A 22,479-nucleotide genomic window follows, 5' to 3' on the forward strand; every position below is an offset into this window, starting at 1 on the left:
GTTTTACGGTACATGCAACAAGACCTTCCGTTGTCACATATCTGTTCAAGGTTGGGAGTTACAGTCATAAGGTACCACCTAATCTCTCTAAATATGAAGAAAAAAACAATAGCTTCAATATGACCACTTGCAAAGTAACAATATTAAAATGTTTATTTATTTATTGTATTCTGAAACTATCTCCCACTGCTGGTACTATTCTAGTACGCATTGACCTTATGTCCTCTGAGGGCACTCCCCCCCCCTCCCGAGAAAAAACATGCCTGAAAAAAACACTAACTATAATGCATTTACAACATACAGTAATACGTATTTTTACACTGTCATAGTGGATAGTGTGCTTGATCAAAAGTACAGCACTGTATTATTTCTCTTTAGTGGTAATGTAATTGAGAGTAACAGCCAGTACAGACTAAGTGTCGGAACTTACTGACAATCGGCATCTTTTTTATTCGTTAAAACGAGGAATGACTGTATTGCTTATGACGATCTAATACAGTTATATCTGTGGACTTCTTATAATGAAATTAATGACAGGAACTATTCAATATGAAAATATTAATGTATTGCATGATTGAAGAAAGTATTTTCCTGTAACTTCGATTTTTAGTTGATATACACAATTTAGACTACACTGTCCCTGTGAACGAACTATTTTGTTGTTTAAAAATTATGTATCGTGTTTCTCCCCATAAACATTAATATGAAACAGTAACGCACTGACAGAGGGATTCCACTGTGTGCCCTGCCTTTTCAATCTGACGGAACTCCATGTATATGGAGAGCACTTGTGAGAAAAGTGTTGGAAGTAGTCTCAAGATTTGAATATATGACTCCTTTGTAATACAATAACTTTTTTTTTCTCCTTCGATGAACTGATTCTGGTAGATGCGGTGACACTAATTACAGATCCTTGACTTTTCGAATAGTTCGGAGGTAATTTTACTACCGTCCAAAGTCCTGTGATTTAGAATAACATTCAGGTTTACGTAGAGTTAATCATAACAATGCGTTCGTTATAGTCAAATGGTTAGAAAGCGTAATACTGGATTCGATTTCCACTCGCAAAAGACATTTAGTGTCCCTTGCTGTTTATATATATATATATTGGCTGGCTTGTTCTGTGTTATGTATATTAAATATAATACATAATTAATTAAATATAGTAGTTATGTTAATCTTGAATATGTAAATATGTTATTATATATATTATGGTTGGAAAAGCCAGACCTGGTTTAATGCTTTAAACGTTAATTCATATATTTAAATTGTCTAAATGTTAAGTACCATGTTATTATTATTTTGTCATATGTGTTAACTTTATCTTGTGTTAATCTTCTTATATAGTTAATTCTCTTTCTTAAACTTTTTTTTTTTTTTAAACTTTTGCTTCTTAAATAGCTAAATTCATAGTCAGACACACCTTTTTTTGTGTATTTTCTCACCCTTATATAAACTCGAGTGATTTCCAGTCGAGAGTAGTAGTTTTAGCTTAAAGCTCGAAAACTGTTAGGTCTTGTAAATGGAGAGAGAGAGTAGGGAAACCTCTTTTTATTTCGTCTCTTGCATCTAGTGAGTGGAATTACCTAGAGAAATAGGTCTCCTTTTCTTTTAGTCAGGGAAATGAATGTTTATGTCCAAGGGTGCTTCTTTCCATGTTTACGTGGATATTGCACTAACAAGGAGACTTACGGAAGTGTCACTCACCAATTTGAATGAAACTTTGCATACTTGTAGAACATCGAAAAATAATCAATATATAAGCAATTAAGGTGGAAAAAGGGCGTCCTTAATAACAGCAAACCCTTCTTTCTTCTACAGGCCCCTATTTACAGAAGATTAGGTAAACTAAAGAGAACAAAAGTTAAAGGCTATTTTAGAACATTAAGAGAATGTGGTACCTCTCAAATTATTGATTTAGAGAATCTTTTCTACTAGAGACCCGATTTCATTGAATAAAATGCGGTTTCAGTATTCGTGAACAAGGGGTACGATAAGCTGCAAAGGAACGCCCACTGCACATAGCCCGAAATATTTTTCCGGGAAGGAATATACCTTCTGGAACAAGCACGACAAAATCTTTTCGTAAGGACGTTAATATCAGTAAGCATTTGTCGTTCACGAACTATGTCAAATACCCAGATTGTGTGTATTTATGCAAATCGTGTGCACATACAGACCTACAGGGTGATCGTAATGGAATCATCTACTGTGGTTGCAACGTGATAAAAGATTAGGAAAGAAATTATCAATAGTAAATCTTAATATTGCTCCAGAAATTGGTGTAATGAATTTTCATTTCGATTTATGTAATTATATTCCAAGTTTATGTCTATATCCAGTTCTTACTGTAATAGCAATTGTAGTGTATGAATACGCAACGACAGCCGTGAAGCCGGGTTCAATAGCAGCCACAGTTTTATTTAAAAGAAACATCTACGTACAAAGAATTTAATCATTTTTCACTTATGAATACTATAGATTCAAGAAGTCCGAATTCATAATCCACTCGTTACAATAGCACTAACCTCCGCTCCCGCGGTAAAGGACACGAAAAGGACATACTACCTCATAGTAACAGACTTTAAATAACTGACCGCGGCTCGACTTCTTGGCTGATAAAATTGGCCACTATTGAAAGATGAAAGCAAATATTTATGTGTGACTAAACAATGGCAAAACCACAGGATCTTGTTACAGAGGCGACGGCTCAACCTATGATCTCAGATCTCTTCCTGTTGGGTTTCAAATTGTTATTTTTCCTGGACCAAGAAACTAAACTCTCAAAAATTGTACTATCAGGCCACTATACTTTGAGTTCCCTTTTATATACCGGAATAGGAAGCGTGTTGGATTTCACTATTATTTTTACTTGCACTGACATGACTCTGAAGCTGGCATGGCTCATTCTTACTTTATAGGGACGTGAGTAGCGATAAAATTTTAATGAAGCGCTCAAAGAGCTTGATGTATGCAGATTGCCGGCGTGACTGTTCACAAGAATTTAGTTGTCGCACACCTTTTCCATATTTTTCCACTTTCTCCTGACCTTCTCTCTTTATTATTAAAATTTTCATTTGGCCCGCTTTTGATTTGGCCCCTGTCCGGGCGGCGATTGCCGCCTAGCCACCTGGGCCAGTCTGGGCCTGAAGCCATATCAAAAGCCATCACTCACTAGGCTTTACGGTTTTTGTTCTATGGCGATAAAGGTTGAAGCTAGAAATCGCTAATTTGAGCCAATTCCGGATTGAATAGATGGTAAAGGGAGGTGATATATTCTTAGAAAGCTGAATCAATTAAAAAAAATAATAATAATAATAATAAAATAAAATAAAATAAATAAAAAAAAATAAATAAATAAATAAAATAAAGCACATCTCGATATCTCTTACTGTTTTTGCTTTTGCAAATCAGTATTAAAACTGGAAGTAATAGTAAATTTCAGCTATTTCCTTTTTGGTATAGTATTGCGGGTTGCGATGGTATGTTCTCTTGACATCCTGAATCGTCTGCAGAAAACCGCTTATCGCTATCTAATACCATTTTGTTCTATGGAGGTAAGTAATAAAACGGAAATGACTAATCCGAACCACTTCCGGTTTGAATAGAGAGTTAATGAAGGAGACAAAACCTATCCTCGGGACGCTGAATCAATTGCAGAAAACCACATCTCGATATTTCTTACCGTTTTTGCTCTGATACTTGTCAACAGATGGACGGACGGAGAAAGTCGTTCTATCTACTTCCAACACTTATGTATAGCATAGTTTGGAAGTTAAATCATTTACAAGTAGTTAAATTAAAGCAGAAATGGTCATCGATGTCCTTATTTTCTTCTTATTTTTGATATTTCTTATTTATAAAACAATATTACGGAGATTCTGTATCCAAATTCTGTTGGTTTTATTATATAAATTGCGAATTTAATCTTCATAAGGTTTATAATTTTTTGAAAAAGAAAATAGTTCATGGATCATTTACAAAGACAGAACCCTCTAAATCTTGAGTTTGACAGATATCATGGAAATCTGACACTTAATCACACACTAGGTAAAAGATACAAACACATTTAAGCATGGAATTAGCTTTGAACACAACCAATAATAGATAATATCACGAATGATATCGTTAACAAACGTATTCTAAGCAAAAATGACAAGATTAAAAAAAAAAAAAAAAAAAAAAAAAAGGCCAATACAGATCAATATGGATAATAAAATTAAACATATGACCATAGACAAAATAGAAACATTGTAGAGCATGATAAACAGAATAAATGGAAACTGTAACGATGTAATTTGTGACCCGTTATTGACAAGAGGGAAACTTATGATGGTCCATAAGTTTAGCTGCTACTTCCTGGTTGAGAAACTGAAAATGATCAAATGACTGAAGTAAAATAATACCATAAAATTTCTTGGTAGCAGCATGTCTGTTATATCCTCTGCATCTCTTGGAAGGATCTTTCTTTCTGTAAAAATGCTTGAAATCTCCATTACGAACTTCTTAAATTCGTTCCCGTTAATGCTGTATCCTGACCATCTACTTGAACTATATCTGTATTTTACCGTTGAATTTGTTTGAAAAATATTTCCACGTGTGACATGATCTTGTGAAAAACCGACGGATGTTTCAGTGTTTAGTAAGTCTATAAGCTTCTCGAAATGTTACAGTCTACACGTTTCAACTGTTTAATATGTTTCAGGCAGTTAATTAAGTCCAATCTTTTCCCTGATGCTCTATTTACAGTTCTACTATTGAAGTTTCATCTTTGTGATATTCCAAATGGCAACTGTTGTACTTCTGCACCAAGGACTTGCGAATGTTTTGCTGATCAAGAGAATAAATTATGTATACCTAAATAATCGTGAAGTCGCCTAACGATGCTTCTCGCATTAGAACATAGTAGATTCACACATTTCATAATGAGAAGAATGAATGAAAAGAGATTAGTTATTATTCGACTTCTATACTTGTTCCATCTTTTGCATTTGGTCAAGTCCGTAAAGTATAAGTGTAGTGATTGGTACCCTATATTTTTCTGAGATTGCGAAACCCATTAATAGAAATTTCATTGAAATTGGTTCAGAATTTTTTGAGTTAAATACACATATACACTATTAAAGATCTTTTATCTGCAGTTTAACGTCTCCTTTCAGCATTGGGGTAATATGAAACTTGGACCTGCAATTTAACATTAGATCAAACTATATTTTAGACTAATTTATTTTTCACTCATATGTAAGGACATTAGTAGTCGTCAGAGCATTTGCCAGGGCACTGAATCATGCCCGAAACTGGAACCTATGCAATTGGTGGGTGTACTAACCATCATACAAGATAATCTTGCATATGCCAGGTTCCCAACACACTAGCTAGCCAGAATACAGGTACTAGAAGAGTTAAATTGCAGGAACGTCATTATGAAATGTATATGTTAGGTAGATATAAGTCATCCGATTTATACAAGTTTTGTTTCTATTTAATTTTAATAGTTATCTTAGCTAATTGTCTAAACCTTGTTGGATATACAGAAACTGTGTCTAAAAACTTCATACAAGTGACCGTGTAAGGAATTAAACTGAAACAAACTGTATCTAAATGTGTAAACAAGTGATATAGATGACGTAGTTTGTAGACATGAGAAATTTGTTAGTTGTGATATATTGATTTTGATCTTTTACAGCATGCTAAACTCCCGGAAAACTGGACAGAGGAAGATTTGAGAGCTATAAAGCAATACGAAGAAAAAGTAAAAATGCTAAACTGTGATCGTGAAAAATACCGCAGGATGCTATATGCAGAATTTGGAAAATTGAGACTTTCCGTAAATGTAAATATAAACATTTTAATCTTTTCTTTCAATAATTGGAAACCGAATATAAACTGTTGTCACAACATGTCTAATGTATAGATTTAATGCTTCACGTTGGACAAAGTTACCTGACACATCAAAGGAAAGACGCCTACATATTCTCCTTCTTTCATAGAGCTTTCTTTGCTTTGCATAACAGTGGTACACTCGCTAACGTGAAGTGCTGGATGCATATTTAACTAATATATACAATTCATCACTCCAAACAGGAATATTTCAGATCTTCCTATTCAGAATTTGCAGAAAATAAAACCTATACACAAAAGAGATCAACCCAGAAAAGTACAGTTCTTTTTCCATCTTATCTATCTTTTCCAGAGTTTAGAAAAAGTTATGTATTACAAAATAATACTTTTTCTAATAATAATAATAATAATAATAATAATAATAATAATAATAATAATAATAATAATAATAATAATAATAATAATAATAATAATAATAATTTCGTTCCATCTCTCTTTCGTATGGTTTAGGGGCGAGATAAACTACTTATTTTTCAATACCAATGAGAGTGAGCAAATTTCACCCACACTCCGTTGTGAGTAGTTACTTCAAACCAGCCTAACCCTTATGGTATAAATAAAAACATAAATGCATTTTTCGTTTAAAAGGTTTACTGTGATTTCAGTTCTTTAGAAATTGTTGAAATGTGAGTGTTCAAGTGTCTGAATAGATCACACGATTTGCCAAGGAATGCAATTGTACATATGAGCAAGACAACCTTAATTTTCAACTGGTCCGTAGCACCCTTGCCGCCTTCTTCTTCTATTTGTGGAGTTGAGCTAATGTTCTCAATCGGTGGCGATGAACCTGATCAAGTTGATGAAGGTGATGATCTGAAGAAGTTGTGTTGTATCTTCTGAGTGGCAACAAACAACCACACCTGATTAGTAAAATTTTGAAATTGGACAAAGATTCCGTCTGACCAATTCCTGATAATGATAGAGTAGAAAGACCCCGGAATCTGTCAACCGTAAAGTTTTATACGACTTGACACTTCCGTGTTTTCATTGTTCCGTTTTAGTTGTGTCAGGGAATCCAGCTTAGCACAAAAATGTCCTGGAAAAGTCAGGGAATTTCACTAAAATGTCTGAAAACCTGTAAAAGTCAGGGAATTTCATAACTTATTGTTTAAATTTCATTTAGCTACAGCAGGCATTTCTTATGTAATGACAAATGCTTGAAAGAGGTGGTAACTCTTGCTACTGAAGCCAGTAGTTTAATATTTCCACTTTAAAAAAATATAACAGGGCATTTCCTGGGTTAATTCATGAATGTGTTTGACTTTTGCATTTCTAATGTTGAATAATAACCACATATCTTCAACCCAAGCAAATGTGGAAAACAGCAGTACACCTAATTTCTTTCAGATACTAAAGTCCATCAGCAACTCAAGGAATTTTCTCTTGAAAATGATAATCTTTGTCAAATGTACGGAAACATATTAACAAACAACAAAGAAAGGAATTGTGATATGTCGTGAAATTAACACTTTCGCATGGCAACGCGAATGTTGAAAGTGGATTTTCTATTAACAAAGACTTACTAGTGGAAAATTTGCATGAAGAGACAGTTGTGGCTCAAAGAATGGTGCATGACTCAGTTTATGCAGAGGGTGGTCCATTAAAAGTGAACGTGACCAACAAGATGCTGCAATATGTACGTTGCTCCCACTCAAGATATACAGATGCATTACAAAAAAAGAAAAGTGAACAATCAGATGAACATAGAAAGAGACTGCAGAAGAGAAACATTCAATCTCAAATAAGAGAACTTGAAGCTAAGAAGTCCAAGGTTATTACAACTTTATCTCGCGAGGAAGCAGACATTGATAAGAAATTATCAGACTTGAGAAATTTTTTGTAATTAAGTATCATCAGTGCAGAAAGCTCTCTTGACAGACAGAAAATATATATCTGTAGTCTGTAATAAGCCTCACAAATAGTCAAACTGGTGATAAAATGTTTTAACTTCTGAATCCGTTAATTAAGAACTTCAACGATTGTAAATATTTACTATAATTACTTCTGTGAAAAGGAAAAATTATAGAATACTTGTAGCAATAAATAAAAATAACAGCCATACCCCATTCAGAGTGAAAAGTGAAGTCAGGCTCAGATTGAAAATGTTGAGCACTTTCACAAATTCATTGGCAACATTATTGACCAGAAAATGTACATAAATAGCGTACAGGTTATTTTCATATTTCTTTAAGTTACCAGATTTCACTTTTTGCCTTATCCAGCTATTTGGTAGGGGGCATTTCATAATTTTATAAAGTTTTGTTACTTTTCCTTCATGTGCAAATTCTATTTTTCTATGCACCGGTACAAATATGTGCTACAAAATGGTATACCTGGAAATTTCTGAGAAGTGACCTGGAAAACCTGGAAAAGTCAGGGAATTTGATCTTGGAAAATGAGTGGGAACCGTGAAATTGAAAACAAATATATCTAAGTTAAACACATCAAGTAAAATACACTGATTGATAAGGCTAGTAATAATGACGAAAATAAAGAAGCATAGAAAAAATGAAGATTACATATGACAAAAAATCCATGACCAAGATAAAAAAAAAGTGCAGTATTCGTAGTAAAGAAGGAATTAAGCATAGAAGAAAAGAAAAGATGATAGAAAAATAAAAGACGAGAGAATAAAAACCTAACAAAACATAAAAGGATCTTTCAAATGGCACCTTTCAAACTTTATGAAAATGACCTCCAGAAATACAATAAAAATAAGAAACAAACATGTGTATCTGTTCAGAATTAAAAAGGTTCTTACAATTTGATTTTTAAAAAAAATACACTATATATATAAAACAAATCCATACAGTATTTAGTGAAAATACAAAACAAAATTAAGACAATCAGATGAAAGCCTAAAAATACTGAGACATTTCATACTTTATTTAAAAAATTAAAAAATAATTCACGCACCTTCTTGAAACTCTTATGAAACAAACCAAGAACCGGATAAAAGTTATTAGCTCTTTCTATACTTTTATATATTGGAGACCTAATTAGATATTTACTAATAAACGAAACAAATTTCCTAATATATCTGTGAGGAATCTTTAAAGAGAAAAAGTTCTCCAGAACAAAATCTCCATGCAGAATTACATGAAAAAATTACAAATCAAAGAGCTGACGCCTGTTAGACAGAAAGGTAAGAATAAAATCCGCCCTTATGTCTGACAAGCTCGCCTCTCCTATTTCTTTAAACTTCCATTTTAACCAGGCTAGGAATGAATTTTGAACTGGTTCAATCGAAAAACTAAAATATTTTGCTTCACTATTCCAAATTACCGTACAATATTCAAGATGAGATCTAACATTGCACATATAGAGAGTTTTTCAGGTGTTAATATTAGTAAAGTTTCTGCATAACCGTTTGAGCATTGTTAAATTCCTTCTAGCTTTGGAGATTACAACCTGAAGATTTTTCTGAAAAAGCAATTTTTCATCTAATATTACTCCTAAATTTCTAACATGCTTAACGAATTGGATATGTTGATTTCCTATCCTGTATTTGTAGATGGAAGGGTTAACTTCTCTCGAAAATGCTATTCCTTGCGTTTTATTAAAGTTCAGGGGTAGGGAATACTCTTCGGACCATTTCACTATGATATCTATATTTTTTTTTTTGCAAAGTATCTTGATTTTGTTTGGACTTAATTTGACTGAAAATTTTAACGCCATCAGCATATAACAGATATTTACAAGTTAAATCAACACAAATGTCATTAATATACAGCAAAAACAATAGAGGACCAAGATTAGAACCCCGGGTACCCTGGAGGTATTACTATGAATGGCAGACAGTTTCCCTTTATATTTTACCACAAATTTCCTTTCATTTAAATATGAAATCAACCAATCAATAACACAATTAGGCAAGTTATATTTTTTCAATTTGTGTATCAATAAGTGATGTGATAATTTATCAAATGCCTTAGCAAAGTCTAAGTAAATAGCGTCAACTTAAACACCAGCCCAAATAACTGGAAGCGTATAATGCATAAGACTTGCTAAATTAGTTATTACAGATTTACCAGCCATAAATCCATGTTGGTTTATATTAATTTCAATCTTTACTTTATTGTAAACATAATAATAATAATAATAATAATAATAATAATAATAATAATAATAATAATAATAATAATAATAATAATAATAATAATAATAATAATAATAATAATAACAACAACAATAATAATAATAATAATAATAATGATATCTTCACAAATAGTAAATTTGGCTTTAGGAAATACAAATGAATTAACAGTCCCGTAGCTGCTGCTTTTCTAAGTGATACATATACAGAAGCAACAAAATAAAATAGAAACAAAAAAAAAAAAAATACATGTATGGAACTGTTCTGATCTCAAAAACTTTTGACATTGTTTATCACGAAATTCTAGTAAGTAAATGAAATAATTATGAAATCAGAAATTATGTTAACCTATGCTTCCAATCTTATCTAATTAATCATACATTGAAATAGGAACAATCAAATCACAGATAAGGGATAATTACCACGGAGCCTCACAAGGACCAAATTTAGGTTCTATACTATGAGTTATATAAATGAACTTTCTAGTTATATAGATACCAATGAAAAGTGTCCTTTTTGTTAATGATATAAGCATTTTGGTTGAAATCTCAAAAATTCTGAAGAACATACATTTCACCAGCGGCTTTAGAATTCGTGAACAAGGAATACGATAAACAAAACAGTGCTCCCTATATTTATACAGAATGAAAATCCATTACACAGTTTCTCACCGCCTTTCATATTCAGTACCATATTACAATACATTTTCAAAATGACGTGACTAATTAGCAATTTACTGCAAAGTAAACCTATATAGTGCATAAGCTATATTTGTTCACATCGAATCTGAATGATTTTAAAATTTCCTGATTTTCCATTAATCCATTGATAGTTTTTATAATAAAATTTGGGTATGAATTTCTAAATTACTTCTAGTAAGTATATATATGTAGTATTTGTATTCTTTATTTTAAATTAAGTTTAATAATACAGTAAAATTAACATAAGCACTTTTTTGAATTGTAGTTTGTGTATACAGCAATAGTAAAAAGGATCCTTTTAACGAAACTATTAATGCCTCTATATTGTTAATTTCTTTTGTATTTGTTATAATAAGACATAATATATGATGAGTTAAAACATTTTACAATATGTTCCGAATGACGACAGTTAACTTATGATTGAGTATTACCCCTAAATCACTGATTTCTGTCCTACTTTCCAAAATATTACCACACAGCTTACAGCTCACTCTAAATAGAAGAAATCTACATTTCTCATGTGGCACCAGTGAAATTTATTTAATTTTCCTCAATTTGTACTGAAGTGTTTGTGCATGTTATACATACCAAGGTAAACAGCGAAGTTTACAAAAGAAGCCTATGAGAACCATACGACTTGAATCTATCAATACAATCCAAAATATTAACATTTCTGCACAAGTATCTGGAGATATTAACATTTCCGCTTCTTTTCTGCCTTCATATTGCTCTGGCATCCGTGAAACAATAGGGAGTACAGCAATCCCATCGTACCCCCTGGAGCCACCAGTGATATGTTTGATAATTCAATAGCTCAACTTATAAAACTGGTAAAAGTGAATCAATTCAACATAAAAAATAATAATAATAATAATAATAAATTTCAATGATGGAAAAGACATTTCTGCAAATATATTTAACACATGCACTTAGATAGGAAAGTTTAACACGTGATCATACTTATTCACTTTTGGAATGAAGTACTTCATACTAAACTCAATAAAATCCTAACTTTGGAGTCATTAAGAACGACACACTTTGGCTTGAACAGTAGAATCACCAATCACATTCCTGTACAAAATTTCGGGTTAACAAGTTCTCGAAACTCGTTGCACTACATGGGAATAAAACTATACAATAATCCTTAAAGTTCTGCCAAATTTGCAGTTTAAAAACAGTTTGAATTATTGTTACAAAATCACCCATTCTATAATATAATAGAAGAATACCCCTAATCAGGTCTTTCTATGTAAGAAGATTAAAAATTAATTCGTATATCAATAAAATATATTATAAACATGAATTAATGTTTAAAATTTTTAACTTATTTTTTTAGTATTATTGTTGTGTTGTACTATCATTTGAGTCTGTAAAGTGTTATTTTAAACACTTTGTATTTTCTGACGAAACCATAAACTCGTAGTTTATAAGGCGGGAAAGCAAATAAATAAATAATAAACTATATCTATCTGACGTTTCAATAAATAACCATAATATAGATCCACCTGTTGGTTTTCACGTAAAGATATTAACTGTGATCTGCATAATAACTCATCTATGCTAAATAAGGTTCATTCTACCACATGTTGGTCAAAGCCATTTCTGTACATCAATTGGTGTCACTTACGCCCAACAAGTGCTTTCTGTACACATTAGACCTACATTTGCAAACTATCCCAATCGATCCAGTTATCATAAAGAAGTGAAATTAATTAACAATGAGATAAATGTATACCATATCTCTGAAGACAGATTTTTGTTTCACTAGAAACATTGAGAGCTCACTCAATGCTATATGGTTAGCATACGTACCTTCTGTACAGGAAATCCGGGTTTGATTCCCGGTGAGAGTTCATGTGGTTCGAATTCTACATTAAGCTGTAGGTTCATTTAGTCTCAGTACTGAGAAGAGATGTTAAACTCGAAACCAACAAATCAACTAGAAATCATTCGATTGCCAACATGAATTACTAAGCAGGACGCAGTAGTACAGGATCTGCAGTTTGCGTAATACCTGGTGACAAAATGGACCCATTGACTTACGATCTGTATTGTAGAGTTTATTGGACATCAATTGGTCACATATTCGCTTGCTAGTATCATCGTAAAAATGTAAGAGCATTTGTCGTAGACTGGGAAAATGCGGTACAACAATCTCCTAAATTGTGGCAAACTCTGTCTGCGTCCCATAGCTACCACAGTTATTACTCCGTCCGACTTACCTAAAACATTTCTTCACAAACACAGTCGATAAACAAATTACGTACAATAATTAGCTTAAATTACAAAATTAAGCTAACGAAGAAGCAATATAGAACGTAGGTTGTCGTTAATGTTTTGGTTTATCTCTATATATCTTCAGTTTGACCACATTAAAAAATAAAATCAAGTTAGACAAATGGAAGCTTGAAAGTATCTTTTGTTATGTTGATTTTGATTTCATAAGAATATAATAGACTTTTGTTCAAAACTCGATATATTAAAATGGTTTATCAGAAGCATGATATAACTAAAACGAAGTAGAATCGTGAGTATTTCACAATTCCATACAGTCCCTGCGTCACATGAGCTTGAATGAAAACACAAAGTTCCTTCGATATATTTTCCATATTGTTTCTTAAGACCCAGTAGGACTTTAACGGTATGTCTTTGTTGTTTACATTTATATTAAACGTTAGGCTTATTTTGATAATATTCAACCGAAGAAATTAGTAGTTATGACATTCGAAATTATCTTATATTTCAATTTTATCGTGTTTATCGTGTCATTCACTTGACATATGTTTTATTTCACATGTTTACTACTGCTGATGGGAACTGCCGCAAAGGAAGGGCGAAACTAAGACGCTGTTTCAAAAGTCATTCTCTCCTTTTTCTTTTTATCTTTCTTCAATTTTTTGTAGTCATTGCTAGATCTTAAGCCCTGATCGGGGTTTTCTATACTTAATTTCTTCCGTTCAGCAGCGAGGTCATATGAGACGTGGGCCTATAGCTTAACCTGGAATCCGAATGACATGAGTTCCTCTCGAATCTGCCGTGCCAAAGACCCATACGCTAACCATATAATCACGTGGAAGTTATTATTAATTCAAATAACTCTTTACATCTTCCGAATTTCATTCGCTGTTTGACGCGTTAGACTTAAAGAAAAATTATTTGTACTCAACACAAACAATGACAGTACAAAACATAGGCATTGGCTTATTAAAGTTTTAATATCCGGCAGTCTCAAAAGTATTGAGTCTTTTGCGCACGAGGGCGTTCATGCTCCAAATCTCGGAGTATATGAGTCGCAACATGTCAGGCCTAACACCATTTGGCAGCTGACAATTGAATCAAGCAGATGTACAAAAAGCGTTGGAATTCATAGAATCAGACGTAAGGTATCGCATCGTGAAAATGAGTGGACTTTCTGCAAAACTCTACTACATTCTGCTATTTTATTTCGATAAAGACGCTAATGTTGTGCAGGCTAGTGAAGAGTACGGCATTAAAAGCAACAACCAAAAGATGGTTCAGTCACTTTTGTTCTGAAAATTCCGATGTCCATGATGCTCCTCGCAATGGGCGACCAATTATAGAAAAACTGGATGACATGCTGGCAAAAGTCCAGCAAGACCAGCATATAAGCAGTTATGGAATTGCCAATGATCTAAACGTCCATCACTAAAAGAGTGTTAGAGAAAGCTGCTATAGAAAGAAGTTAGTCGATTTGTTTCTACATAATCTGACTCAAAATACATTTACTCGATCGAATTTCTATCTGCGAATCTCTATCGAAACGTAACTAACTTGAGCCATTTCTGAAGCGGTTGATAACAAGTAATGCTAAGTAGATAACCTGCGAGGATAATGAGCAAGAGAGGAGAGGCTTCACAGTCTGTGGCAAAAGCCACACTGACGCTGTGAAGGTAATAGTGTGTTTTGGTGGGATTGAAAGGGCATCATGCATTACGAGCTATTGCCGCAGAGGCAGAACGATAGACTCGGTTCTGTGCTGTCGGCAATTAGTATAACTAGCCATTCAAAAGAAACGACCAGAACTGGTCAACAGAAATGGTGTCGTATATTACACTGACAATACCAGACCGCATATATATCTTTAACGACCCGTCAGAAATCGAAAGAACTGTTAGGAGGTTTAATGCATCCACCATATAGCTCGGATCTGACACCGTCAGATTATAATTTGTTTCGGTATCTGCAAAACTCTCTGAATTCTTTAAGTTAGCTTCAAAAGAGACCTGTGAAAGCCACGTGCCACTTAGAAAAAAAGTTCTATAGAAACGGGATAATGGTGTTGCTGGGAAAATGGCAAACAGTCATTGAACATAATTGTGTATGTGGTTTCTCAATGTTATTTTCAAGTAACAATAAATGAATTCTCAATTTTGAACCTCTAAATGTTCAATACTTTCTAGATGACCTGATATGTGTTTTCTATCTTCGCAATCATAAAGTATGAAAAGTAAACAACAAGAAGAGAATGACATGAGTTACAATATTCAGTGTGTTTGTCGAAGCTTATGTCGCGTACCTTTCACAAGAAAATAATTTGCTTGACAGTCCTACTACCTCAGTTCTATCATGACTATGGAGTTCCTTGTGGCTAAGCGGTTAGCGTAGGCGCCTTTGGCGTGGAAGACGCGCGTTCGATTCCCGACGGGAGCTCATGTAGTTCGGATTCCACGTTAATCAGTAGGTCCTGTCTCATATAGCCTCGCTGCTGAAAGGGACATTAAACCCAAAATCAACTCAACTATAATGGCTATGAAATAGCAAGAAAACTTACTTTGTTGGTATATGAAGGAAGGCTTTGTACGTGGGATTTAACTTTGTTGTTTCTTTTATTTAAATAACATTAGGAAGGCATGAAAAGATTCGATGACACTCTGATGAATTTATTGAAACTACGCTTGAAATACGAAGCAGCAGTTTTTCAGGAGTTATTAAAAATGTCAAGGATGAAACTGAATAACTACAGACGAGCAACGTTAGAAGCAAAAGAGCGAGATATTGAGTGAGTATTATGTTATTTGCATTTAAATTCCCTTAGTAATTTTAAAGAAATAAGAAACACAGTAAAATTCATTGGAAGCATAATGCAGTTCTTTATTTGGACGTTCATACACTTGCTAAGACTTATTCACTCATACGTCAGAATTAGTCATAACAAACTCGTTCCGCTGGTTGTTTTTCTTTTTCAATTCACTTTATTTTGCTTCTAAATGTAATTTCTTATTTAATATTACTATTTCTTCTTGCGTAACTCTTTTAACCCTTGACATAGGTCTGTTGTGTGGATCTTCATATATCAGAAATGTTTCTCTCCAAATATCTATGATTATTTTACATGTAATGTTAAGTGCAGCTTTTCTATTTGAAATTTGCAGAAAGTTTATTCAACAAGGTGGTTCAAATGTCTTATCACTGTCTACAATAGTGTATTTGTTTCTGGAGCAAAGAAAATTCGCACTATTATGATGAACTAGATTATAACCTCTGCATGTAATGATGTGGGCCACGATATCAAGTAAGCGCTTAATAGGACTCTATTTCTTCGACGGTCGTATTAATCAGTATTCGTAATTTACTACAGACATGTTAAGAAATTGGTGTGTTCCACAACTCCACGTAGGTTGAATGTCGATCTAAATGATTTTGGTTCAACAAGTTGGTGCACCATCCCATTATGTTATCACTATGTGAAGTTTTCCGTGATAGAAATAGACTAAGGATCACAACTTCCAGCACTTCTCGATTGGCCTTCCGGATGTCCAGACCTCACGTCGTGTGGCAACTTTTTGTGGGATGTTGTTAAGGTAGTTTTTGCAACATCAACAAGGCAACGATTCGTAAAAAACACAGGACATCGCGTCCCATCATTTTGTGCCGGTGTTCTTGCGGACCTCCTCGATGTGTGAGTAATAGTGATCAACGAAACCCAATGCATGAGTTCGATATTATTCTATTATTCTATTATTTTTACACCTCTCTGTAGGGAATGACAAGACATTTGGACCACCCTGTACATAGATAGATATTTCATTTAATTAGGCTAATCAGTTTACATTAGGATATGACCAACTTGTTTAGTACATATACATTTATTGATTTATTTCTTTGATATCATTCTACATCATAGAATCAGGTATTTGTAACTGTTTAGAAAATTATTTTTATTGCAACTCTAAGGTCCTGATACAGGGAGACCATTATACAACTAATCCTGATATAAGCAATTATCGTTTTGAGTTGTGTTAACGCAACCCAATGAGACTCGTGACAATTGAAACACGATAGTGAATCCTGTGTGAGTATCAAAACACACACACACACAAAAAGGAGTTTCTTTTCGTATCGGTTTACGTGAGTGCAACGCAAAGTTGTGTTTTTGACAGAAAACTTTATAGAAACGAATTACGTCTATACAGCGAAAATTACTTTTCCATTGATCATATGCTGTAGAAAATATATCTTAATTCTCTCTTTAAAACTGGAAAGAAAACATTTATACTAAGTTCTCAAAAATACTACTGGTCAACAACAACAATAATAATAATAATAATAATAATAATAATAATAATAATAATAATAATAATAATAATAATAATAATAATAATAATAATAATAATAATAATAATAATAATAATAATAATAATAATAATAATAATAAGTAAATATTGGATTTAGAAGTGGAGAGAGAGAGAAATTTAACAAGCAGTTTGAGCAAACTAACTGAGCCACACCACTGGTGATATTTCTTCTATTTCCAAATTTACTATTATCGATTTCCTACTCTTTAATATTGTACCATGTTAGCACTAATGATTCTTATCTCTCTCTCTGCTACTCTTTTCGTTCCCTTTTATCTCAATCAGTGTACTACGCTCATATTTTATAGGCTGAAGGAAGAAATGATTAATGGGAATGAACAACAATTAAATAATTGGTGAAATAACCAGAGTGGCAAGAAAAAATTACTGGAAATAACGAAGAACTCTTTATATGTGCATAATTGATTTTTTTTTATGGAAAGTTTATTTATCACTGGGGTTCCTATACGTCAGTATTTATGTCCACATTTTTAGATCAAAAATTTCCGTCCGCATACATTTTCCGAAATTCCTTGCTTTGTCCACATTTTCTAAACTCAAGTATATTATCTTCCTAATATGAGCTACTATATTGGTAACAACCCTCATCGAGGAATGTAGGGATTGGCTACTTAGCATGACAATCTATCGTACCGCGTCATGTTGGCTACATTTTCCGTTCCTTCCGTATAAATGCTTCCGGTTTGAAATAGTTAAACCTAGGCACATTGTGATTCTATTTCTTGAATTGTTTTTATTATTCTTATTATTGCGAAAGTTAATGTTAATATAACAAATTAACCATGTAGATGTGTGTGTTTGTCACCATTTTGGCATTTCAGAATATGGTAATAATAATCAACTCAACTCCAATTTGATTGTTTTACATGTGTACTTACTCACACTTTTGTTGATTTAATATAATTTTACAGAGAGCAGTTAGGGGCAAACCAAAGATTTATAACAAACTTAACAAACATTATAGCTAAACTACTACATGAAGTAAATGAAGGTCGGTTTAAGTACGAGCAACTTGTAGCTAAGGACAAAACTCTGGAGAAATCATTTAAGAAAGAATTCACCGATCAAACAGCAGCAGTAATTGAAGATTTGCATAAATTTTACAAGTAAGTTTATTATAGAAATATCAATAAAAAAGAGTTTCAGGTACAAACTATTACAGAAATAAAAGAGTGAATATTATTACCTGTATGGCACATGAAGGGTTATTATTCTCCTATTATATATTTCACATACTTCAGCAATTTAAGAAATAATCCGGAGAACTACATGAATAAGCAAACAATGGTGTTTGCGAAATATATAACAGGAAAAATAGTAACTCTTGACGCACTACACAGGTAACAATATTTGCTGCTTTATATAAATTAGTGCGTACGTTGATGCATGTGACCGTTAATATGCATACATTGATGTATTATCAAAGAAATGCTCATTTTCGTATGATATGCAAAGGATCAACATTATATACAGAAACCTTTTGATGATCTATAATAAAGTCATATAAACCCAAAATCAAAGTTCAATACAGATTTGGGTACTTTAGATAGATAATTACCTACGAGTAATTACCTACGATACGATACCTACGATAAAGAATTACCTAAGTAACATTTGTTTACATTGTATTCTATTTTACTTATCTGCGATATGTTTCTATAATTACCAAAGAATTTTTGGTGTATATTTCGAAAAGATGAACTATGTACTTCCTCAGTAATAGGTAGACTTAGTCCATCTTGTGAAAATAATTGGTCACTTATTAAAATGCTTCAAGTTCAGCGGAACTATGAAATCAAAATGTCTGTAAACTAAAACACACCACTTCGTAACTAATAATCGAAACACTTCTTATAACGAAATGCGAAAGACGGGTATCAACATTTAAAAAAATAATATATTGCGGTTCACCTTAATCTAGATACTCAACATACACATACATTTTTTTCCAGGACTTCTAAAAGGTAAGATTCCTTAAGATGTATAAATCTAAGATGTCTATTTTATTAACCAGCAAATCTCCTTAGAAATCTTCTGAATGCTATCTTACAATTTTTGAAATTCAATGTTGCCATAACTAATTTTAGATTTTTCATGTTGTGTTAGGGTTTTTTTTTTATTATTATTATTTTGAGAATATACACTCTATACCCAGGATTTACGAAATTATATGTCCTTGTACTATTTCATATTTAGACATGACTAAAAGAATGTTATCATTAGACTTAAGGAACACTTAAGGGAGTTTAGAGATGACAAGGAAGCAAGGTTTCTTTCAGAAAAAAAAAAAAAAAAAAATCTGTAGACGAGCACTTTTGGATGGGTAGGGAGCGGGAATGGTCAGAATTACTCAGAGGTGTATTTACAAAGACTTATAGGTATTGAGACCCTTCCTCTTAAAAAAATTTACGTTCTCTCCATTTCTTATGTAGTACATAATATAATAATAAAACAAGGTTTATTTCTATTTTGGATTTCGCCCCTGTCTCCGAAACAAACTCCTAAATACGGCACTGTGTTATTGTTATACAATAGCGAAGTTGGCAAGAAAGTTTTATTCTACGAATTCTCCATAAAATAATACGGGATAAAGAAAATGGCATTTTGTTTTGTTACTCCTTAGTTTTCGAAAAAAGAACGAAAAACATGTGCACGGGTTCAAGTTATTATAATGCGAACACATCTGAGCAAAGCTCATATTTTAATTTTAAAACTGCATCTTCTTTTCTTCACTCGAAATTTCTCTAAATCAGTGGTTCTCAATCTTTTCGAGCCTAGCGCCTCCTTGGTTGATTAATTGATTGTCTTTGAGTTTAACAAACATGATCCATGCTAATCCCAAATAAAATGATCATCACTTTGGTCGCTCAGAGTTGAACACAGACTTCCCTTGGTGGTAGTACATCTGCATGGTGTCATTGGTTTGACTACGTTTTTATGCATGTATTTATGCAAGAGAATGACTCAAGGAAGGGTTCGCACCTCCAAATCCCGGGTCACATCAGTCCTTTAGGTCGATCTAGGATTTGAGAAGGAACTGGCCCTGGCCTTCTAGAAGGTACTCTTCCAAAATTCACCTGGTGGAAGTGAAGAAAGTCAGGGAAAACCTAATCAAACCAATGACAGCGTGCCGACGTACCACCACCACAGAAAGTATGTATGCAACTCTGAGCGACCAAAATGATGATCACGTTTATTTGGGACCAGCATGGGTTATTAACACTTGCTTTCGAGGCAAAGGGTACCACAATTAGCAGGATATACTATGCCTCGCTGCTGCGTGCGTTGCGGGATTCTGTAAAATCCCAAAGCGTAGCATACTGACAAAAAGTGTCCGCCTCGTGGAAAACAACGCACCCATTCACTGCACGAATCTTGGCCAGAGATATGCACGACCCTGGGTATGAATATGCGCCAGAGATATGCAGTTACGAGCTGTACATTACTACCTGATCTACATAGGTATGCAGTATTATACATGCAAAATTTCATCGCTATACGATATATGAAGGTGGGTCAGTGTAAAATTTTCTTGCGCACCTCTCGTTAGCCAGTAAATTTCAAAGAATCACATATCGTAAAGCCCATCCAGCGTCTCCTTTGGAAACGAGAATTACCACGTTGAGAACCACTGTTCAAAATTATTAGGAGACATCAAAGAAATTTTAGTTTCAAGTAGTTTCAAGTAGGTCTAATACCTAAAGCTCTTCAAAGTAGCGATTCCTTACAGTAGGCTAAATTCGAATTAGAGAATCAGTCAAAGAACCAGTGACGTAACAATAGAGTAGGAAGGGTAGGCACTGCCTACGGGCGCAGAGCGTTTCGGTATATTAGGGGGTGCCCCAGGTTTTTAATAAGAAAAGAAGCAAATTATATAAATGGAACCCCGAGTTTTAGCGGTCTTCATTTTCGAACATAGCAAGAATAAAAATTTCTGCTCAGTTTGCTCGCAGTTTATTACATTTGCGTATCAAATTAATGGCGTTACTGTAAACTCGTCGAGTTTATAGCACTGTATGATTAAGAAATCAATACTCCTGTATTAATACGATATCAGTCCTATATTACATGTACTGAGCTTACTAACTTTAAATAAAATGCAACAGACTTTCAACAATAATGACAAATTATGTGATCTATAATATCTGGATTAAAACGAGTTAAACAAATGTTGCCATGATTATGAGGCACAACACAACAGCGGCTACACAGAACCAAATACATGCACCAAGGGTCGGGTAAACCGGGCAACTGCCCGGGGCGCCAACGTCAGAGGGCGCCAAAACGAGCAACCCGAAATAAATTTTCAAACGTATTTTCTAGTATCACTGTAATAAAATGTAAAATGTAGGGTAGGGCTAGATGGGGGCGACAAAAGGACACTTTGGTCGGGTGAAAATTTTGCCTCCAACTGCTCCTGAGAGACTAAGATGACGTAATGCTAAATGGATGAGAAGGATACTGACTTATTTCGCTCTAATTTCAACATTGTTGGAGAATAATAAGTAGCTGATCTTTTTAAATACCGATTTCAATATTACTCACAGAATTTTTGTAGACGTGATGACTTCTCTCTCTCTCTTTCTCGTTTTCTCTTTGCAATTAGCGGATTTTAGCCCTGTTTTAGCGGAAAGAAAAATCTCACGTTGGCAACACTGCCCAATGCTAGTGAAACGTGGGATGTCATGTGTGGGATGTGGCAGACCGGAAGCCTTTTCTTTGTGTTTTCAGTGAATTACTAGTAGCGATAAACTTGTATAATATCAAACAGCAGTGGAATATTTCATTAAGTGATACCATGAAACGTGCTGCAAAACTCATACAAAAATCGAGCAAATAAGCATCACCATTCGTTATGTTATTTTCTAAACCCAGTGATCATTCCCAGTTCGAAATCGTAGGAAGCTTCCTTGGATTTGACGATGTGGACGAACATTGTGCAGAAAATTATGATGATTTAATATTAAAAGTCCTACTAGAAAATGAGATTGACATTAAGAAGTGCATAGGGCAAGGCTACTTTGAAGCAGCAGTAATAAGTCGGTCGGAGCAACAGTAATAACCGTCGTATTTCTGGCTTGGAAACGCGAATTCGAAAACATGCCAGAATGCCGAACTCGTTATGTTCACTGCGCAGCACATAACCTGAACCTCGTGTTATCAA

The 22,479-nt window shown here is 33.6% G+C and overlaps 1 protein-coding gene across 1 annotated transcript in view; it reads left to right on the forward strand.

The window, feature by feature from the left end:
* LOC145690931 (cilia- and flagella-associated protein 43) overlaps positions 1-22,479 on the forward strand; it is a 190,326-nt gene that overhangs the window by 120,422 nt on the left and 47,425 nt on the right. Inside the window, exons 18-20 of the mRNA XM_081766380.1 lie at positions 5,687-5,833; positions 15,564-15,718; positions 18,227-18,421. Coding sequence (XP_081622506.1) covers positions 5,687-5,833; positions 15,564-15,718; positions 18,227-18,421 — 497 coding nt within the window. The remainder of the gene's footprint in view (positions 1-5,686; positions 5,834-15,563; positions 15,719-18,226; positions 18,422-22,479) is intronic.

Source organism: Thermobia domestica, chromosome 1 (genome assembly GCF_964235325.1).
Source record: "Thermobia domestica chromosome 1, izTheDome1.hap1.1, whole genome shotgun sequence".
Taxonomy (NCBI): Eukaryota; Metazoa; Arthropoda; class Insecta; order Zygentoma; family Lepismatidae; genus Thermobia; species Thermobia domestica.